The sequence below is a fragment of the Silene latifolia genome, chromosome 8 (assembly GCF_048544455.1).
Source record: "Silene latifolia isolate original U9 population chromosome 8, ASM4854445v1, whole genome shotgun sequence".
Taxonomy (NCBI): domain Eukaryota; kingdom Viridiplantae; phylum Streptophyta; class Magnoliopsida; order Caryophyllales; family Caryophyllaceae; genus Silene; species Silene latifolia.
The window spans coordinates 30,449,930-30,471,554 of record NC_133533.1 but is presented as its reverse complement, the minus strand read 5'-3'; the positions used below and the strand labels follow the sequence as shown (position 1 = coordinate 30,471,554).

Genomic DNA, 21,625 nt, shown 5'->3' with positions numbered 1-21,625 from the left:
GGGGAAACTCTCAAACACAACCCATTTGGTGGGGTTTTTGAAGTGTTGTAATTTTTGGTGGGAATTTTACCCCCTAATCAGTTTCTTAATACAAAGTACTTTTCACTAATATAGCAGATTTTGGCATAAGTACATGTCCTTTTATTCATTGTTTAAGTTGGTCTTAAAACTTGTGCAAAAAGGTTAAGTGTAGTGTGGAGTTGAATGGAGGGAGTATTACTCAACCTCCCCCATGGGTAACTATTAATGGAGTAATGCATTACTCCCTATATTGAACAAATATGAAAGCATTTTATACATAATGCACTAAATACACTTTTACCAAACACGGAAATAGATTACCCCATTAATGATTCTCTTAGTATTCGAAACTTGAAAATAAGGAACATATTACTTCCTGGACTAAATTTCCCGGTAATGTGATTTCAAATTGGTCATTTCAAATTTTTTTAGGGTAATTAGAGTTATGTTTTCTCGAGTCATTTTCGTATTGGGTGGTTTTGAATCGGATAATTTTGGATTGGGTCATCAGTTACAGGTCTATAAAGCTCGGGTTATGTTCGAGTTTGGTCGAATCAGTTCGAATCTTGGGTAACATTGAGTACTGTAGTTCGAGTCACTCGTAACGGTTTTATTTTGCGGGATCCACCTCCCATGTCCAAACACTAGTACTAAGAGCAATAACAATAGAAGAACTTTATATAAAGTTCTTTCTATGCGGCCATGTCATATTACGTCAATTTCAATACTTAAAAATTTTGTTTACAATGGAAGAACTTAATGTAAAAGTTCTTAGATGAAATTTACTTAAAAATGAACAATGTTGAAGTGTTTTTCACATTTTACAAAGCTAGTTTATTAGTTATACACATTCCCATATTTAGAAACTTTGTTCTTCTGGTTCTTGGTGATAACCCCAATGTTAAGAATTATTATTGCTATTGCTCTAAGTAGGGCAGAGTACGGATCGGTTATCCGATGCAAAGTGTTAGTTCGGATCGGATATCCATATTAGAAATCCTGAAGTTAAATATCTAATATCCAAACCAAATGTTTCGGATATCTAATGTTCAGGTATCCAAAAAAATCGGATCAGATGCGGATATCCATCGGATATCCATACTTTTGAATTTACTTTAAAATTAAGTTTGAAACACGATTATATTTATAGTTTTATATGATGCTTTTCTTTAGTATTCTTACTCCAATGTTCTTGACATAAAATTTAAGTACCATTGGATATTTTTCTAATATTTTAAACATTAATTAAGTTGTTGTATCAAATAAAATTTTATTTTCTCGAAATTATAGTAGAAAACTATAGTTTCGGATCTGATCGGATATCCAAATGTTTTAATTCTAATATCCATATCCAAACCAAACTTAACTTTCGGATCGGATATCAAAAAATTCGGATCGGATTAAAAATCGAATATCGGATCAGTTTGGATAATCGGATTTTTTGCGCGGTAACTCTAAGTACCTCTTGAGTCTTGACCCTCAAGTAGGGATGACAATGGGTAGGGTCTGGGGAGGGTCCGTCTAGACCCGGACCCGACCCGAGATTTTCCCTTTGGACCCGTACCTGACCCAGACTCGCAAAGGTCTAAAATTTTAGGACCCATACCCGGACCTTATGGGTAAGGGTAGGGTCTGGGTCTACCCGCGGGTCCGAGTTTCAGCCACTTTAGTAACAAGATTAACAGCTATAGGGTCTATAATATATATAAAAAAACATACTACTTTAACATTATGAGTTTATTAATCTGCCGTTAATGGTGGTTGTCGGTCGCCGGCTATTAGAGAGGTGGTTGCCGATCGCGTATCGTTCTTGTGGTGGTGGTTTTCTTGTGTCAGTGGTGGAGTGGTGGTATTGTCAGAAGAGTTTGGTTGAGTTTTATCACTTTATGGGATGAGGGAAGAGAAAGAGACTTTAGTTGGGTTTCTACAGCCAGTATGAATTCAGAAAAGTTGTAATTTTGATTTTTTTCTTTAATAAAGGGTCTAAGGGTCGGGTATGGGTCTCATAACTTAGACCCGGACCCAAAATATTTTCTTAAGACCCATACCCGACCCATTAGGGTCCGACCCTTAGGGTCTGGGTCGGGTCCCCGACCCACTGCCATCCCTACCCTCAAGGTCTCAACTTCTCTCCTATTTTGAGATGAATGAAGAGAGAAAACCCCAGAAATGGCGATTTTCCGTTGCAAATACAGCGTTCAAGTGGTGAGTTATCTGCATAATTTCAACCAAATTCTTCTGTATTCAACTAAATCTAGTTCTCAATCACCAAAATGCCCAAATTTACCTTTCAGTAATTATTTAGTTAATAATCTGGGTTTCTCTCATGAACAAGCTCTATCAACTTCAACCAAGCTACGTTACAAGAATGCTAATTCCTTCAAATTCTCTAATAATGCTAATTCTGATCAAACCCTACAAACAACAACAACAACATCAGAGCCTTAATCCCAAAATGATTTGGGGTCGGCTGACATGAATCATCCTTTCGAACCGTCCATGGGTAAACGCACGCCTCAAAATGCGAATAAAAAGGGAAGATAAAAAACAAAAGGGAGAACGAAAATGTAATGGAAAGTTAAGGTGAGCTTAGGGGTTTTAAAAATCGAATTCCGTCTTTCTTTTATAAAAACTTAAAATTTAAATCGAGAGAAAAGGTTAAAACGATTTTTAAAAACCGAAATAGAGTTAAGGATTCGGAATGAATCCGGTAAAATCTATAAGAAAGTGGTTGTTGAAAAAGTGTGTAATAAAGGAGAGAAAAATAAATAAATTATTTTCTTTAAATTAAATAAATAAAAAAACACTAAATCACAAAAAAAAACATCAAATACTAAAAATCCACATGTATCCTTTCCCTCCATTGTGCCCTCTCCGTCACCATACTCTCCTCAAGCCCCCGAACTCTCATATCGTGCTCTATCACTCTCAACCATGTCTGTCTCGGTCTTCCTCTGCTCTAGGGACCTTTTTCTCGTTCTCCAAGTCTCCACCTCCTAACCAAAAGCGTCCATAGGTCTCCTTCTCACATGGCCAAACCATCTTAGTCGGTTTTCCATCATCTTATCCTCTATTGGCGCCACTTTTACCTTTTCCCTAATCACCTCATTCCTTAACCGATCTTTCCTCGTATGTCCGCACATCCACCTCAACATGCGCATCTCCGCCACACTCATCTTTTGAATGTGACAATGTTTCACGACCCAACACTCGAGTCCGTAAAGTAGAGGCAGCCTAATTGCCGTGCGATAAAATTTTCCCTTTAATCTTTGGGGCATATCTTTATCGCATAGAAACCCCGAAGCACTCTTCCATTTCAACCATCCCGCTTTAATTCCGTGAGCCACATCTCCGTCTAACTCCCCATCTTTTTGAATAATAGATCCTAGATATCTAAAGAAATCCGAACCCTCAACAACATTCCCATCGAAAATAATACTCCCCGCCTCTGTCGATCTCAACCCCGCCACCTTAGTGAATCGACACCTCAAATACTCGGTCTTACTCCCCGCTCACTGAACCCACGAGTCTCTAAAGTCTGCCTCCACAATTCCAACTTTCTCTCCACCCCTCTTTTGTCTCATCAATCAACACAATATCATCAGCAAACATCATACACCAAGGGATGTCGTCCTGAATATCCCTTGTCAACTCATCCATAACTATAGCAAAGAGAAAAGGACTAAGTGCGGAACCTTGATGCACCCCGATGGTAATAGGAAATTCTTCCGTTCTCCCAACATTAGTGCGAACACTTGCACTAGCCCCCTCATACATGTCCTTTATGAGGTCAATATATTTTCGCGACACACCCTTTCTCGCCAAAGCCCACCAAAGTACTTCTCTTGGTACCCTATCATATGCCTTTTCCAAGTCAATAAAAACCATATGCAAATCCTTCTTCTTGTCCCGATGGTATTCCATCAACTGTCTCATGATAAAAATCGCATCCATAGTCGATCTCCCGGGCATAAATCCAAATTGGTTTTCCGAGATGTCTACATATCTCCTAAGCCTTTGCTCGATTACCCGCTCCCATAACTTCATTGTATGACTCATAAGTTTAATTCCCCGATAATTGGAACACTCTTGGACATCACCTTTGTTCTTGTACAAAGGGACAAGAGTGCTTTTCCTCCAAGCCGATGGCATCTTGTTGCTCCTCCAAATCTTGTTGAAGAGCATGGTTACCCATTCAAACCCTAAAACCCAAATTTAAATTTCTCTAAGATCAGTGCTTTTCTGGGTCTAATTTTAGACGTATTGTATCATCCATGATTTCAGGGGCTGTTATGGGTAGTGATGAAAATATGATCAAGGTTATTATAAGATACAATTATTTATCATCAGCTAGATTGAAAAATCTAGTTTCAAACTTTGCATTGTTGAATAATGAATATGGTATATCGAGTTATTCGGAATAGCATTGTTCTGCAACCTCCACAGTCCACACTTTTTGAAGAATACCCGGTTATTCCGAAATATATTGGTCAGGATTGAAGATGAATTGAGGATTCCTCGAACTTCTGGGATGTTTTTGTATGGATTGTATCTGTTGTCTGGCTGCCCTATGAAGAGCATGGAGTCGAAATGTCAGTTGTTCAAAAGCGTTGGATGGAATGAATTTTATGTTTCTGAATTAATGAGGAGAAATCCTGTAACTTTTCAATTATCTGAAAAAAAATATCAGGAAAAAGTTGGGGTTTTTGATGACGGAGCTTGGTTACTTATAGCATCGAGAAGAGAATGGGGCCTAGGCGTCTGGTGTTGTTGGGTTTGAAGGAGAAGGGTTTGTTAGATTACAACTTCTGTACTGCCTTCATAAAAACTGAACCTCAGTTTGTCCTAAAGACGCTTATTGAACCATTTATGAAAGATGTACCTGGTCGGTCTTCTTGAGCTTTATCAGAAAAACAAAGGTTGTTCAAATGTTGACGCCATTTCAAGGTGATGCCAAGCCCTCTTGTAGCAATGGTGTTTTTTTAGCATGCAGTGGTTTTGTTTTGTCCCTAAGCTAGGCGGAATATATTTTTGTGGAATGTGTTAAAAGGCGGCAGTTAGTTTGTAATATTGTATGCCTGACTATGGACTGATAGAGCTTTGTTCATGTTTCGCCATCAAAGGCGTGCACTGTTCAGTGTTCACAGTGTCGCTCAGTGTTCATTAATGATATAGAGATTTCCAAGCCTGGTTCTTCTATTATTCTGATTTCTATGAGCTTTGTTCATGTTTCGCCTTCTTTTTATTTATATCTCTACTTTACCACTAACTCACTAGCTCAGTGATTAGTTCCTTAATTAACCTTAAGTCCCATAATTTAAGTGTTCTAGTGGTTAAGTTTTCTCATGAAAATGTGTGTATTGATGACTCAATAAATTATCGAGGAGTAAACATTTTGGAGTGGCTAAACATCTGAAAATCCTTGATGATTTTCGGGATTTGACATCCATGCTATGTACTTGCCTTCCAAGTTCCGACTTGGCGACTTCCATAAGTTGCCTTGTCTGAAGTAGCTTCCCAGTCAAAGTCATTGGCAAATTAATATTACACGGTCTTCTTTCTTATAATCTTGTTTGTGTCCTTTTATGAACTTAATTGTACTATTTAATTAATCTGACTTTAGGTCCTGCCCATTGATGCTTTGTGGGTAGTTCTGGCCTTCTGTGTATTAAATAAAATCGAATCTCGAAATTGGCTGATGGTTAGGAGTTTATGCGGAAATAGAAGTACTTATTTGCGTTTTCTGAAACAACAATGCTGTTGTATTCATGTTCAGCTTTTCTTTAGTACTTCGAAGAGCTGATGCGCCTTCTTGTGTGAATGATTTAATGTTGCACTCAATGCCTCTTTCTCTTGCATTTGTGGAGTTTTAAGTCTTCCGACATGCAGCCTTTTTGGTCTTCTCTTTCTCTTGGTACTTATAGATTTATTAGCATGTCGGTCAAGCTCATACCGTTAAACGTAAGTTCATGATCAACTTCACACGCTTATATTTGGGGTTCTCGGAGATGGGAAGTTGCATGATAGAAAACTACCTGAAAACATTTTGGCATTTGAAGCAGAGAGCCATGTATGCCGAGCTACTTTGTAGTTCGTAGGTGGTTTGTGAGCTTTTAAATAGTCGAGGGCAGTGGGATGAGTATTGGGAATAAGTTCAGACATCAAGGGGTAGATCGCAAAAGAGTGTATCGATCAATTAGTTTAGGACTTTTAGTATTAATTAGTCAATTGCATAATATTATCGACACTAAGAGACTAAGAGGCTACCAATGCAGGAAAAGTCGGCTTCAGATTGTCAACGTACTAATGTTGCTCTTACCAGGGCGAGGTATGTGCTTGATTAAAGTTTTATCTCACAAGTTTCAGTTTAGAAAAAAATTTGAACTGTTATTAAATGTTGATCTAAATCCTAAAGCTATTTGGTTGGCATTTTTTTTTTCATCAGGCACTATCTTTGGGTACTTGGCAATGAAAGGAGTGATTTGATATAGAAACAACTGGTTGGTAATGCTCAGACGCGCAACTGTTTTTTCAATGTCGATGAAGATAATAGCTTAACTGAAGCCGCGATCAATATGAAGAAAGAGGTTAGTCATTTCACGAGAACAGCAGCAGCAAGTTGGCTCACTTGGTTGAATCTGAATGCCTGCTTCTTGAGTTGCGTCTATTATCTGCAGTTCTGGCTACAAGGTTAGTTCACATTGTTTGTCTGAGAAATAGACCTTTTAGTATTGGTTTGGACATTTGGGCTATTCATTCGATCGCTTTGTTTTTGCCCTATTGGAAATACCTTCTGTTTTATCCCCTCACCCACTCTACAATGTTAATTTACTTTGTATAATGTGCCTTAAGAGTTGTTTTGTAGCTGAGAGGGCCATATCCTGTTCATGAGTACCACCCAAGTTAATCGACACCCGCAATGCTTAAATTTATGCATATCTAACCCATATTTATGCAGGTCATGTGTATGTTTGTTTGCAGTTGTCCATCCATTGATGATTGATGTCCTTCAACTCTAACTCCATGCTTAAACGCTGTTTTTGTTTTTGCAATGAACAACTGAAGGACAGCATGCTGCTGATCAGAGACAGTACAGAAAGGTGCTGTCGGGAAAACAGGCATTCAAGTACTTCATCAGTCCATTGATTCCCCATGTGGACCCCTGACAACCTCGTCGAAGAGGGAGAAATTGACGGTGCTGATTAAGAAGCTACATCAGTACTTTGTGAGTATATTATACTATTATTACCACTCTTAGACAAAAGAGTTAACTCAAGGTAAGAGCTCTCTTACTCCAAGCATGAAATTGGAGATTTGATTTTCGCTTGCGACATAAGTACGCTCATTTGAACCACCTACTACTATTAATTCAATTCAGATAAAAAGAAATCAATAAATCTGAACAAACTTAAGTTGGAATTAACTCCAAATAACAGAACTTAAGAATTCTGAAAAATGTGATAAAATTATATAGGCTGTAATTGGTAAACAACATATTATACGAAATTATTCTGAAAAATGTGATAAAATGATGGGTTTTGATATAGGTTGTGTTTGGTAAACAACGTATTATACGAAATTAGTAGACTACAGCTTAAATAGTAAACTGACTTTATTAGATTGACCAATCAATCTACTAATTTTATGTGTTTGGTTAATGACATATTCAGATATCATATTAGTCAGAAACTACTATTTTTGAACATATTATTAATAGCAACACACATATTGTAATAACATATTCAGTCTATACTGGAAAATGATTTATTTGTCATTAATTTGTTACTTATGAAACACATTTTGTTAATGCTGCAAAATTAACTGATAGTCAAACCCGCTACTAAAATCTATCAACCGTATTTTGTTAACGCTAATTTCTATCTTCTATCTAGTTTGCCAAACAGGGCCATAATTTCATAAACAAAAAGGGGCATGAATGCATGATTGTAATTCATTGAGCATAACTTAGACCCGGCAAAATCAACCCGGTCTGAGACCCGAAATTGACCCGCACTACAACACTCTAATTCACCCTACCTGGCCCGAAAATGACCCGAGCTTTCTTGAACCCTGACCCGACCCAAAATGACTCGATCCAAAAACAACCAACCGGAAAATGACTAGATAAAACAAAAATGGACTTTTTCTATCTTGATCATTGACTTGAAAATGACTCGTCCCGCTTGACCCCAAAATATCCCGAAAAATATATCAAAACAAACCCAAAACCCAAAATGACCCGACCCATCCCAAATTAATTGATAAAAATCAGAAACTCGAACTAACCCGACCAAAGCTGGCACGACCTGACCCTAACCCGTTTGCTAGGTCACAAGTGCACAACAAAGCTTTGCGTTACACGTCCACAAAAAAAAAAAAATAGCGGGAAAATTGCCAGGTCTACTTAATAATCCCCTACTTACCTTAATTACTCCAACTAAAAACTGATCATTTCCCCCCCAAAAAAAACATAAAATCAAAACTGATGATTTCCCAGAAAAAACTGTTCAATTTCTAGAATGTTGCCGGTTAATTAACCAACTGTAGTACTAGTTTCACCTCCATTAATCACCTTCTTAATTGCCTTTCATCTTTTTTTGCATAATTACTTAAATGTTGTGTCAAGTTCCCCATACAAAAAAAAAAGTAACCAATAACATGAAATTAACCTCTGAATTAAGGTTTTAATGGATACCCATTTACTCATTTTAACTATTTAATGGATGGAATTATAAATTTAATTTCTTAGTACAACTTTCATTTTTGAGTCTTTTGTGTTTCCTCTTTACTAGGTTTGTGATTTTTGTTTCCTTCGTTGTATGAAGAATTCCTCCTTTTTGTGGTTTTTTTGTATGTGTATGCCCCTTGCCCCCATTGGAAAATAAAAACTGAGAAATTTTAGTTAAAATTTTCAACTTTATGGTGGCATTGCTTGTTTGCCCCCTAACTTGAAATTCTGGCTCCGCTTTACAATGTAATAAAAACTAATAAAAACTGAGAAATATTAGTTAAAATTTTCAACTTTTTCCGAGTTAAAATTTTCAACTTTTTCCGAGTTTAGCTTATGTTCATGAAGTATCTCTTAAGTCGTTTTAGGTGTGAAATTAATAGGTTAAAGAAAACATGTTTGTAGCGCTAATAATGCTGGTTACGAGTACTAACCTGGTATGTGAGTTGTTTTGACAAGTTTATGCTTACAACCGTCTCAAATAAGAATTTGTAATCATTGTTTATATATGTGTAAGTGTGTAACATGATGATGAGTTTAGAATTTTAATTGTTTGATGATTTTGTCATATTACAAAAACCCACCAAAATAATCACTTGTTTTGTGTATATTATCATGTTATGTTTAGTTTGTGTATTTTATAACGGGTTTTAAAGTGTTGATAATTTTTTTTTGAAGTTCTACTTGTGGGTGTTGATGATGGAAGGTGAAGTCGGTAACGAATCTCGCTTGCTTAACAAGGTGTTTTCATGGTCTATTGAAGACATCTTCAATGAAAATCTATATAGGGAACGGGTTTGTGTCTTTTTCTCCTCATTTCATTCAGTAAATGATTGGGTTTTTGTTTGATATTCTTATGTCTGTTATAGTTCCTCAGTTGTTCACACACTAGCCATAGTATCATACCGTAATAGCTTATGCATCTCATTTATTAATGGCAATATATGAGGTTCGTACATCTGTTATACAACATACCATGTTATTATTTGACAATTTGACAACATTCTTATCTTAATTCCTGTCTTATAAACTCGGAGCCACAGTGGCTTAATTATACCTGCGAAATGTGAAAAAAAACCATGTATGCCCATGGTGATTTGTTTATAGTCGAGTTTTTGTAGTTCACAATGCTTTTATGGTCTTTACATAATGCTCACAAAAAATGGTTTCATGTCATACTGTTGGTGATGATTTACAGGTGAAGAGGATACCAGAATCGTTTGAGACGTTGCCCGAGTATTTCGGTTCTTATATATATCCCCTGCTAGAAGAAACGCGGGCTGAGCTTTGCTCAAGTTTAGACATATTATCAAAGGCACCATTTGCTGAAGTATTGTCTTGTGAAAAAGTCAAATCGCGTAACTCACTTCTGTATAATGTTAGTATTAGTGACTGGAAGAATAGGTTTGACCGTGTCAAGGCGCCTTACAAAACATTGCCAGGTGATGTCTTTGCCATTGTGAAGTGCCATCCTGAAACTATTACTGACTTGCAAGTTGTGGCACGTAGTTGGGTTTTGGCTTCTGTAAGAAAAATTTCAGAAGGGCAGTCAGAGGATGATGTTGACGACGACAGTTCTTCAAAAATTTTCAAGGTAGAAACATCAAGGGACATTGGTGAAGGTGAACACAAGGATGGCTACAGCTCCCTCTACTTAATCTTTCTGATGAACATCATCACGAACAAAAGAATATGGGTTGCCTTGCACATGAATGTAAATTTAAAATTAATCAAGGAAGTTCTGCAAAGAAAACTGACTGTAAGTATTTGCTTTTGCACATCTTTTGTTCGTTCCTGTTGTTTTCTAGCTAAAATACATGCAAAAGTCCATTATGTTCTCAACAGACTGTCCAATAAGAGGGTAGTCGGCTTAGATGGGCTCATACGTGGTAGTTAGCGTGTCTTTTTTTTCTATTAAGCATATTATTTGATGCTCATAAGTCGTGACATCTATGCTGATGGAGCTGATTGTCACAAGAGACAATGTTTAGGCATCAGCTTATTCCTTATTTGCAAAAGTCCATATTGTGTTTTTACTGTGTTGCATTTTTCTTGCATCTCATAGTGAATCGTGTCCATGACAGGCTGAAGATACGCTTAATCCTTGTTGCTCCATGGAAAATGGCTTATCTGAAAATATATTCGAGGATTTGTCTTCAAGACTAAACCCCTCTCAGGTAGAAGCGGTTATTGCTTCTGTGCAAGCAACACAATGCAACCATAAGTCTCAGATACGACTTATTTGGGGTCCACCAGGAACTGGAAAGACTAAAACTGTCAGTACATTCCTATCTCTCCTTCTGAATATGAAAGTCAGAACTATAACATGTACTCCAACAAATGTCGCCATTAAAGAAGTAGCAAGCCGCGTCTTAGGACTGGTGAGAAACTCTTCTCTCGAGTACTCAGATGAACTATGTCCCTTCCTTGGAGACATGATTTTATTCGGAAACAAACAACGTTTGAGTGTAGATTCCAATATAGAAGACATATATCTTGATGATCGTGTCGACAGGCTGGCTGAGTGTTTTGCTCCTCGGACTGGATGGAGGAGCTGTTTGCCCAGCTTATCTAATTTTCTGGAGAATTGTGTTTCAGACTATAATGTTTACGTGGAAAATGAGTTAATTAAAACAAGGGAACAAGGCATTGATGATGCTGTAGCTATCCGAAAGTTGAATTCCTTTCTGGATTTTGTTAGGAGTCGGTTCATTGCTGCCGTGGAATCTGTGAGACACTTTATATCTGTTTTTGGCACCCATATGTCAAGAAGTTTTATTGGGGATTGTAATAGTTCATACCTAAGGCATCTCTGGGACCTACTGAAATCTTTTGAACAAATGTTGGAAGATCATACAAATTCTTCAGAACTCCTGAAACTGTTTACTTCTGAAGAAGTTGAGGGTCCTTCACTCGATACAATACCTCTGATTGAAGTTGAGAGGCGAAAATGCATTTCCGCCCTGAAGATTCTGCATCAGTCTCTTGGTTGTCTCAAGCTCCCTTCTTCTACTAGTAAAGAATTATTGGCAGAATTTTGTTTCCAAATGGCCTCATTAGTCTTCTGCACTGCTTCTAGTTCATCAAGGCTTTACTATATGGGGGTAGAGCCTTTTAGCCTATTGGTAGTTGATGAAGCTGCACAATTGAAGGAATGCGAATCGGCCATACCTCTTCAGCTTCGTGGTCTAAGACATGCTATTCTTATTGGGGATGAACGCCAGTTGCCAGCTATGGTTAAAAGCAATGTAAGTTCAATATGTTGTATTCCGTGTTTTTTTATCTGCCCTATTATTTGTAACTGATACAACCCTCTTTACAGGTTTCAGCAGAGGCTGGTTTTGGAAGAAGCTTGTTCCAGAGACTAAGTTTGTTGGGTTCGGAAAAGCATCTTTTAAACATGCAATACAGAATGCATCCTTCAATAAGTGCTTTTCCAAATGCTGAATTCTATTCTAATAAACTTCTGGATTCTACTAGTGTAAAGAGTACTCTCTATGAGAGGCAATATCTTTCAGGGTCAATGTATGGGCCCTATTCTTTCATAAATATTTCTGATGGAAGAGATGAGCTTGATGATGATGGCCGCAGTCGAAGAAATATGGTTGAGGCTGCTGTTGTAGCAAAAATTTTGCAGAATCTGTACAAGAGTATGTCTTACATTCTGATTTTTGTGCGAATTTCCCCATAAAGGTCTATTCGATTTAAGATCTTCCACTGTTAGATTATTTACTAGAGTTCTTTTTTCTAACATAGAACTGAAAGTAGAATTTCATATATATTATATTTCTGTATCAATTACATCAAGGTGATAAGTTAATGTTGTGTCCATTTCATTAAATTCTCACGACCAAAAGTTGACAGACCCAAAATACATGAGCACATGAAAACTTCCAGTCATGATTTGTTTACTTGTGATCCCCATTGGTCAGTGCAACTATTAAACACTTCTACCTGATTGCAGTGTGGCGTCACTCAACTGAGAGACTTGCTATTGGTGTAGTGTCGCCCTACGCTGCACAAGTTGTTGCCATAGAGGATCTGATAGGAAGAAGGTATGATAAGCTAGACAATTTTGTTGTGAAGGTGAAATCTGTTGACGGATTTCAAGGCGGGGAGGAGGATATCATTATATTGTCGACAGTAAGAGCTAACAATGCAGGAAAAGTCGGCTTCATTTCAGATTGTCAACGTACTAACGTCGCTCTTACAAGGGCAAGGTATGTGCTTGGTTAAATTTTTATCTCATGAGTTTCGGTTTTAAAAATTTGTCTTTACTGTTATTAAATGTTGATTTAATGCTAAAGCTATTTGGTTCACATTTTTTTTCCATCAGGCACTGTCTTTGGGTACTTGGAAATGAAAAAACACTATCTAGGAGTGATTCTGTATGGAAACGACTGGTTGGTAATGCTCAGGCACGCAACTGTTTTTTCAATGTTGATAAAGATAATAGCTTAACTGAAGCCGTGATCAATATGAAGAAAGAGTTGAATCAACTTGATGACTTGCTTAATAAGGATAGTATACTTTTCAAGAGTGCCAGATGGAAGGTAGGCTCCCTGGCTTCTGTTTTATTGGCTTCCTTTGCCAACGATTCATTACACTATTTGGGATATCTCCATTTTAATGTGTTTCATTGGTATTGCCTCTTATAAGGTTTTATTCAGCGACACTTTTATCAAGTCCTTCTCCAAACTCCCATCATCACGGACAAAAAGATCTGTGATGAATCTCCTCGTTAAACTATCATGTGGCTGGAGACCAAAGAAAATCAAAGTTGATCCGGTTTGTGGTAGTGCTGTTCAAATTGTTAAACAATACAAAGTTGAGGGTCGCTATATTATTTGCACAAATGACATAGCTAAGGCATCGAGTTATTCCCAAGTCTTGAAGATTTGGGATATAGTTTCTCTAGAAGATGTCTCGGCGCTGGTTAGAAGACTCGACAATATCTATGGTGCATTCACTGATGATTTTTTGAGTCGCTGCAAAGAAAAAAGTCTCGAGGGGTATGCTTTTTTTTTGTTGTCTTTACTTCTTTACATATCTGACAAATCTTTGGATATAGTCCTACGCAACAATTTAGTTTGTTGCTGTCTCATTTTATTGAAAGAAAAGTCTCTTGAGGTTTTATTCAGCGACAAGTTTGTTGCCGTCATCTTTTAATTAGTGAAAATTAACAACCCCTGATTATCTATGCTAATTATGTTGGTTACCCACTTTTTTAGGGATTTGGAGGTCCCGAGGACTTGGAGCAAATCTTTAGATATTGTCCGACACAAGAACAATTACGCCGATTCTACAATTGCCAGTGACAGCCTAGATGTTGTAAATTATGCTGAAAACTCCAAAGTGAACGAGAGTTTGATACTGATGAAATTCTACTCGCTTTCTGCTGGGATAGTGGGACATTTGCTGTCTGACTCTGATGGCCAAGCTTTGGACTTACCTTTTGAAGTGACTGACCAGGAGATGGAGATAATTTCGCATGAACAAAGCTCTTTTATATTAGGGCGGTCTGGTACTGGAAAGACAACTGTGTTGACTATGAAACTTTTCCAGAAAGAACAACTCCATCACATGGCTTTGAAAGGACTTACTGATGACCAGGCTGTATGTAATAGCCACTCTGATGAGAATATGGACCGTGGAGGTGTCTTACGTCAGCTGTTTGTGACAGTTAGTCCGAAACTTTGTTATGCCATAAAACAACATGTTTCCCATCTCAAAAGGTATATGTATATGATTTTAGCTTTCACTAATTTTTTTTTTTCTTTTCTGGCTTTGTGTGTATTTTCATTTTAGAGCTTCTCGGTATGCTAGACACGTCTAGTTTAGCAGAAATGTCGGTAACAGAATATGTTTTCGGGGTAAATATTTGTATGAGGAGACTTTCTTAAAAAGGAAGTACAAAAAACATAGATTTAATTCTTATTGTTTATCAAATTGTTCTTACTTTTCAATATTCACGTCCTAACTTATCGGCAGCCTGAGCTTATTTGGATGCAAATATTTTATTAGTTCCTCATTTGATTCTTATCGTTTGTCATCAAATTAGAGTTCATGATACTATAGTTTCTAACTTTAAATTGTTTTTTTAACAGTTTTGCTCGGGGTGAGAACAGTTCTTTGGAAAATGTCTCCCTTAGTATTGATGATTTAGATAACGGAGAGCAGTTTCGAGACATTCCAGATTCATTTGTTGATCTTCCTCCAAAATTATACCCGCTAGTGATAACTTTCAACAAGTTTTTGCTTATGCTTGACGGCACTTTGGGTGCATCATATTTTCACAGATTTCATGACGAAGTGGGGTCTTCACTTGGTGGATGTACTAGTTTGAGATCAGCTGCATTCTCAATGAAAAAGAAAGAGGTTACTTATGATAAGTTCTGTTTGTTTTACTGGCCCCGTTTCAATTCAAAGTTAACCAAGAATCTTGATTCCTCTAGAGTTTTTACCGAGATGATTTCTTTCATTAAAGGTGGTCTCCATGTGGGGGAAACTGTTGATGGTAGGCTTACGTTGGAAAGCTATCTTAATCTATCCAACGGACGAACATCAACTTTAAGTCACGAGAAAAGAGATGCAATTTATCATATCTTCTTGGATTATGAAAAGATGAAATTGGAGCGAAGAGAATTTGACTTGGCTGATTTTGTGAATGATCTTCATAGACGATTAAAGCATGAAAGATATGATGGAGACTTCATAGACTATGTTTATGTAGATGAAGTGCAAGATTTGTCCATACGCCAAATTGCACTTTTCAAATATATCTGTGGAAATGTGGACGAGGGGTTTGTGTTTTCGGGTGATACAGCACAAACAATAGCTAGGGGGATTGATTTCAGATTCGAAGATGTGAGATGCTTGTTTTATAAGGAGTTTTTGGTGAGGAAAACGAGGGATGAAGCTAATGGAATCCATGAGAAGGGTAGTATATCACCGATTTTTCAGTTGAGTGAGAATTTTCGTACCCATGGTGGTATACTGAATCTAGGGCAAAGTGTTATTGAGCTTGTATATCACTTCTTTCCTCAGTCTATTGATAAATTGAGCCCCGAAACTAGTCACATATTTGGAGAGGCTCCAATATTACTTGAGTCTGGATCTGATGAGGATGCCATCGTTACAATATTTGGCAACAATGGTAATGTGGGTTGCAATCTTGTTGGATTTGGAGCCGAGCAGGTTATTCTGGTACGAGATGAATGTGTTCGGCAAGAAATATCAAGCTATGTTGGAAAGAATGCGCTTGTGCTAACTATTGTTGAGTGCAAGGGATTAGAGTTTCAGGTCAATGAAATTTCTGATTCTTGTGAATACTTTTCTTAATGTTTATTGAGACCGAGCTTCTGATCACACGATTATGTTGCATTTGCAGGACGTCCTCTTGTACAACTTCTTTGGGTCATCACCAGTGCGAAACCAGTGGAGAGTGATATATGAGTACATGAATGTTAAGAATCTCCTCGATTCTGCATTACCAGTTTCTTTTCCAGAATTTAGTTCTGGAAAACACAATGTTTTGTGCTCTGAGCTAAAGCAGTTGTATGTTGCTATAACTCGCACCCGACAAAGGCTGTGGATATGCGAGAATAAAGAAGATATTTCTAAGCCCATGTTTGATTACTGGAAGAAATTGTGTGTCGTTCAGGTTAGAAAATTGGACGATTCTCTTGCTCGTGCAATGCAAGTTGCTAGTACTCCTGATGAATGGAAAGCACGAGGCAGAAAGGTTTAACAAATTTTCTTGGAATAGTATTTCTTTATTTATGAACTAAAATACTATATCTGAATGAATATATGCAACTTATATTTCTATTTTTCACTTCATATTATCAGTAAAACTAATGAAATTGTCCCTTTTGGGGGCTGATCTAATTGTCTACAGTTGTTATTAGCGGAAAATTATGAGGTGGCAACCATGTGCTTTGAACGAGCTGGTGACAAGCACTTGGAAACTCTTGCAAAAGCTTTAGGGCTGAAAGCGTCGGCCACTCGATTGAATGAACTGAATCCTAAAGAAGCCTCCAATATTCTCAAGCAAGCTGCTAAACTCTTTGAAAGCATTAGTTTATATGGGAAAGCTGCAGACTGCTACTTTGAGCTAAAGGATTTTCATAAAGCAGGTGATTTTTTTTCTCTTGACTTGTTCTGTGCAGTTTTTTGTCCTTGGTATTTATTTATTTATGCAACCTTAAACCTACGTAACATTGTTTGTCAGTTGCTCATCGGCTCGACATGACACGACACTTAGACATTTCATATGCGGGCAAAAGCATGTTTTTAATGACAAAAAAATAATTGTGTCCTTCACTTTGATACACATTTCCGTCTCATTTTGCACGAAGTCCAAGTAATGTATGCTAAGTTATTATTGTGATTGTTTCACATCTTATTGAATTGTCCTATTGTTAGTACTATTTGCCTTCCTGGTGGATTGCCGACTTTTTTTAATATCTTCTTGCAGGGAATTTATATTACAAGCATTGTGACAATTCATTTCTTGAAAGGGCCGGTGAATGTTTCACGTTGGCCGGGTGTTATGAGCTTGCTGCTACCGTTTATGCCAAGTGTAGCAGGTTTTCCGAATGCTTATCTTCATGCACGAATGGGAAATTGTTTGATATGGGTTTGCAGTATATTCAGTCCTGGAAGCAGCAGATTACAGCTAATGATTTGGACACAATTGAACAAGTGTTTCTTGAAAATTGTGCTCTTTCTCAGCTCAAACAGGATGATAAAAAAGGAATGATGAAATTCGTTAAAGCCTTCTGCTCAGAGGATTCCATGCGTGCCTTTCTACAGAAATGTGGGTGTTTTGATGAACTTATTATTTTGGAAGAAGAATTTGGAAATTTCTTAAAGGCGGCTGATATTGCTAGGGATATAGGGGAATTTTTACTTGAGGCAGATTTTTTGCACAAGGGTGGTCTTTTCAAGGAAGCTTGTGAATGCGTTTTGTGGCATGTTTTTGCTAGTTGCCTTTGGGCTAATGGAAGTAAAGGCTGGCCCTTGAATCACTTCCAGCAGATGGAAGAGCTGTTTTTGAAAGCCAAAGCTTCCGCTCACAGTTCTGGGGACCAGGTTCTATACCAGAATGTTTGCTCTGATGTCCTGATTTTATTGAACAGAAAGTACTCTCTCCCTCAGTTGCAAGAATTTTTGGTCTTCTTTCAAAATCGGAAGAATCTCAGAGGGGAAATAGTTTCTATCAGAAGAATTCTGGACTTAATTCTGCATACTCATTCTTCAAAGTTTGAGTTGGAATTTGACCTGAAAACGGATCCTGGCATGCATTCAATGCAGAGGATATCCCAAGGCAAAGTTTCTGTTGAAACAATGATTTATTTTTGGAAGTCATGGGAAGAGACCATGTTGAAAATATTGAAGTGCTTCAATTCATTTGAAGCAAATAATAGCGATAATTTTCATGAAGTCGAAGAATTTTTTTTAAACTATCTTGGGGTTCGGAAACTGCCTTCTAAGATGGGTCCAGTTTATGTTTGTCTTCACCGTGATGCTGAATGGTTGAAAGAGGTACACGAAGGGTTCTTTAGGAAGTTTGGAAAGTTGGTCAGCATTGATGTACTTCAGTTGTTAGCTGCTGCACGAAACTATTGTTCTACAGAGTTAACTTCTACGGGTATGGAAGTTTTAAAAGTTCTTGATGAACTTCAGAAGAGGGGTACAAAGGGTATTTTCTCTGAGCTCAGCAAGGCCAGGAATTTCCAGTTGGGTTACGAAATTGCACAGTTGCTGTCGACTTTGAATTGTGCTGAACCGAAGCATCAGGAATCACAGTTACTGCAGAGATATTATTCCAAAGACTCCATGGTAGCATACTTTCTCTCCATCTTTCCTCTAGACTGGAGAAGAGTGTCGAACAAAGATTTTATTGATTTGAGGGAGATGAAAGTCTCATCTAACATCCTGGAAAAAGTCGTATTGATGAATCTTGAAGGGAAAGAAATGACATTTTGGAAGCTTGGACGAATTGCCATGGGGCTGCTTGGAATGCCCAAGTGTAAAACTGATCTGTATGAGACTGTTGTGAGACGACTTGATAATAATTCTCCTTGGAACTCATTTTTCAAAGTCCTCTCGACGTGTACACGATCAGAAACTTTAAGTAGGTCCCCCATTGGCCCTTTGACCGAAACTCCAGAGATTTCATTTGCATACAAGCTTCTTGATTCCCTACGTGATGCTTATCATGCTAATTGGAGAGCAAAGGATTACATATCCCCTAATTGTTTTCTATATCTAGCCGACCGTCTAATGGTTTCTCTTCTAGAATTCCAGGGTCGAATGTTCATCACCAGATCATCGCTTGTTGAATGGTTCACACATATTGGATGGAAGGGCAGTCTCGTCACAAATTTGTCCGCTGATAGTGGTAAATCAGGCGTTTTAAATGATGCTTATGGTTTCCTTGCTCATATGGTCCATGATTTTCTGATGAACACACGTGAAATTGTAAACTGGGTTAAGAGAGAGAACCTTCCTGTTTTTCAACTCAGACTAGTTACTATGTTGTCCTTGGTTCATTTGAACAATCTGAACAACATGAACTATAAATCCAAACTTCAAGATGTTTTGAAGAGGTCAGAAGTTGCTGCACAATTACCATCCATCTTTCGGGAAGCCCTTAAGAAAAGGACTACAATGGGCAGTATGGAGGCTAGTGCCATAGTTCTTAACTCTATTGGAGATCCTCTGGTGATAGTAAGCATAGGTGCAGCCCCCCCGCGTCTTTCTTGCAAGAACGCCATTTTTCTAAACATTGATAACCAGAATAGGGAAGATCTGTTGAGAATATTGTTTCCAAGTAGTGTTAATGTTACTCCAGGCAAGGTTAGTGATGGCTATTCTTTGGGTAGCATCAATCGTCAGCTTCGCACCGACATTCATGAGATGTTAGTTAAGGATTCAGGACATAAGATGACAGTAGATTGGAATGTATGGGACCTTTTTGAGACATTGAAGTTGGTTGGGGAGAATAATGAAAAAAGTTGGCAAAGATTTGTGTCGAGTGCTGCAAATCTTAAGGTAATTTTGTATTCCCTTTGTCTCATCCATCTGCCTTCATATTCCTTTTTATCCGCCACAACTTTTTGTTTATGTTCTGCATATTTAGATAAGTTGTGTCTTGAGAAGACAGTTTTGTCTTAAATTTTTTACTAAGTGTTTTCTCCATATGACTAGTAAACCCTCGCTATGCTAGTCAGTATTACGGTCTAACATAGTCCTTATGAATGTCCCTTCCCACATGGCCACATGCATATGTTTACATAAGAAACCGAAACCAAAACAAATAGATTCGACAAAGGGAGTAACTGGCATTACTAGCAGAAGGGCGCTGTTTCTTATCCTGGCCATATTTTCGTGCGTGTTTCTAACAGGTCCAGGTTGACAAATTACATGACCTCATGAGAACAGTTACAACTGTTGCAGCAGTAAAGGAATCTTGCGATGACAAGTCCAGCAGCAGCATGTTAGCAGAATCTGAATGCATGCTTCTTGAGTTGCGTTTGTTATCTGCAATTCTAGCTACAAGGTTAGTTCACATTGTTTGTCTGAGAATTAGGCGTTTTAGTAGGTTATGGTCTTCTGTGCTTCTCAGTCAATTGCTTCGTTTTTGCCGTCTTGGAAAACCTTTTGTTTTATAAGGCCTTTACACACTCGGTTTTCCACAATAATTTTTAATTTTTTATAAAAAAAAAAAAGCAATAAGAATAGTGTGTAACTGATTGTTGTCGAGCTCGGTCCATGAGTACTACCCCTCAATAACTGTACTAGCTATAAGCTGTTCGACACCCGCAAACATCCTCATCTGTAAGTTATGTAACTGATAACATGCAATAGCATATTTTATTTAAAGTTGTCTGTCCATTGCGCTTAAACTCTTATGTGTTTGTTGTTTTCAGTGGAAATCAGTTGAAAGAGTGCATGCTGCTAATCAAAGACAGTGCAGAAAAACTGCTGTCAGGAAAACAAGCATTTGAGTACTTCTTAGGTCCACTGATACCCCAAGCGGAGCCGGAGAAACCTCAGACTTGTGATGTCGGCGAGAGAGAAATTGCCGGTAAGGCTGATAAAGAAGCCACCGTTGAAGAGGCTGACAATACGTCTCAGGTTACCGATGGAAATCAAGGGACTAACAAAGGTGTCGCGAAGAACAAAGGGAAGCAAAATAGGAAGGGAAAGTCGAGGAATAAGAAGAAGAATAGAAAGTAGAGACAGCAAGAGTGCATCAGTTGTTTAAATGGCAGAAACTATGTTAGGCATTGATGTAGGAATGAAGTATTAGCAAGAGTACTAACTATGTTAGGCTTTGATCTTTTAAGCTAAAAAACTAATATATATACTTTGATTAAGTTGTTTAATTGACATCCCATGTTCAGTATTTAATCATTCTTATGTTGACTGTTTGCCAAATTAGACCTAGCAAATCACGATTATTCGGATTGATCTTGAATTGGGTTAGTTTGGATGTGTTAAACACGGTTTCAGGTTGGTCATTTGAGGTTTTTGTGTGTGTTTTGTTTATGTTACGGAGTATAATTTTGGTCAGGGTTATTTTTGGGTCAATGAGTTTAATTTTGATTGCACCAAATATAACGCACCAACCGGATGGATGATTCCTTTGCCTTTCTCTGTATTTGTCTCCATGCATTCTACTCCAACAAAGGTATGTTTCGAATCTACTTTTCCTTTTTAGTTTTATATATTTCGCTGATTCTTCTGCAAATTTTAATTTGAGCCCTCATAGCTATGAACATTGGCATCGCACATGGCTTTATTTAGCCATTTCTCCATTTGTTTATAGCCATCATAAAATCCACCGGGCCATAAGTAACTCAA

General features: G+C 37.7%; 1 protein-coding gene and 1 long non-coding RNA gene across 2 annotated transcripts; both read left to right on the top strand.

Annotated features, from left to right (window-relative positions):
* Positions 1-4,878: 4,878 nt before the first annotated feature.
* Positions 4,879-8,667, top strand: LOC141596684 (uncharacterized). The gene is made up of 3 exons (XR_012522543.1): positions 4,879-4,968; positions 6,297-6,349; positions 6,467-8,667. It is a non-coding gene; the product is annotated as an uncharacterized LOC141596684 (long non-coding RNA).
* Positions 8,668-9,410: 743 nt separating this feature from the next.
* Positions 9,411-21,222, top strand: LOC141596682 (uncharacterized). The gene is made up of 14 exons (XM_074416908.1): positions 9,411-9,544; positions 9,948-10,508; positions 10,834-11,997; positions 12,072-12,399; positions 12,714-12,969; positions 13,086-13,302; positions 13,409-13,761; positions 13,981-14,484; positions 14,857-16,051; positions 16,140-16,493; positions 16,650-16,887; positions 17,229-19,810; positions 20,164-20,318; positions 20,689-21,222. The coding sequence occupies exons 1-14, from the start codon at positions 9,446-9,448 to the stop codon at positions 20,996-20,998; spliced, it is 8,316 nt and encodes a 2,771-aa protein (XP_074273009.1). The 5' UTR covers positions 9,411-9,445; the 3' UTR covers positions 20,999-21,222.
* The last annotated feature ends 403 nt before the right edge of the window (positions 21,223-21,625 follow it).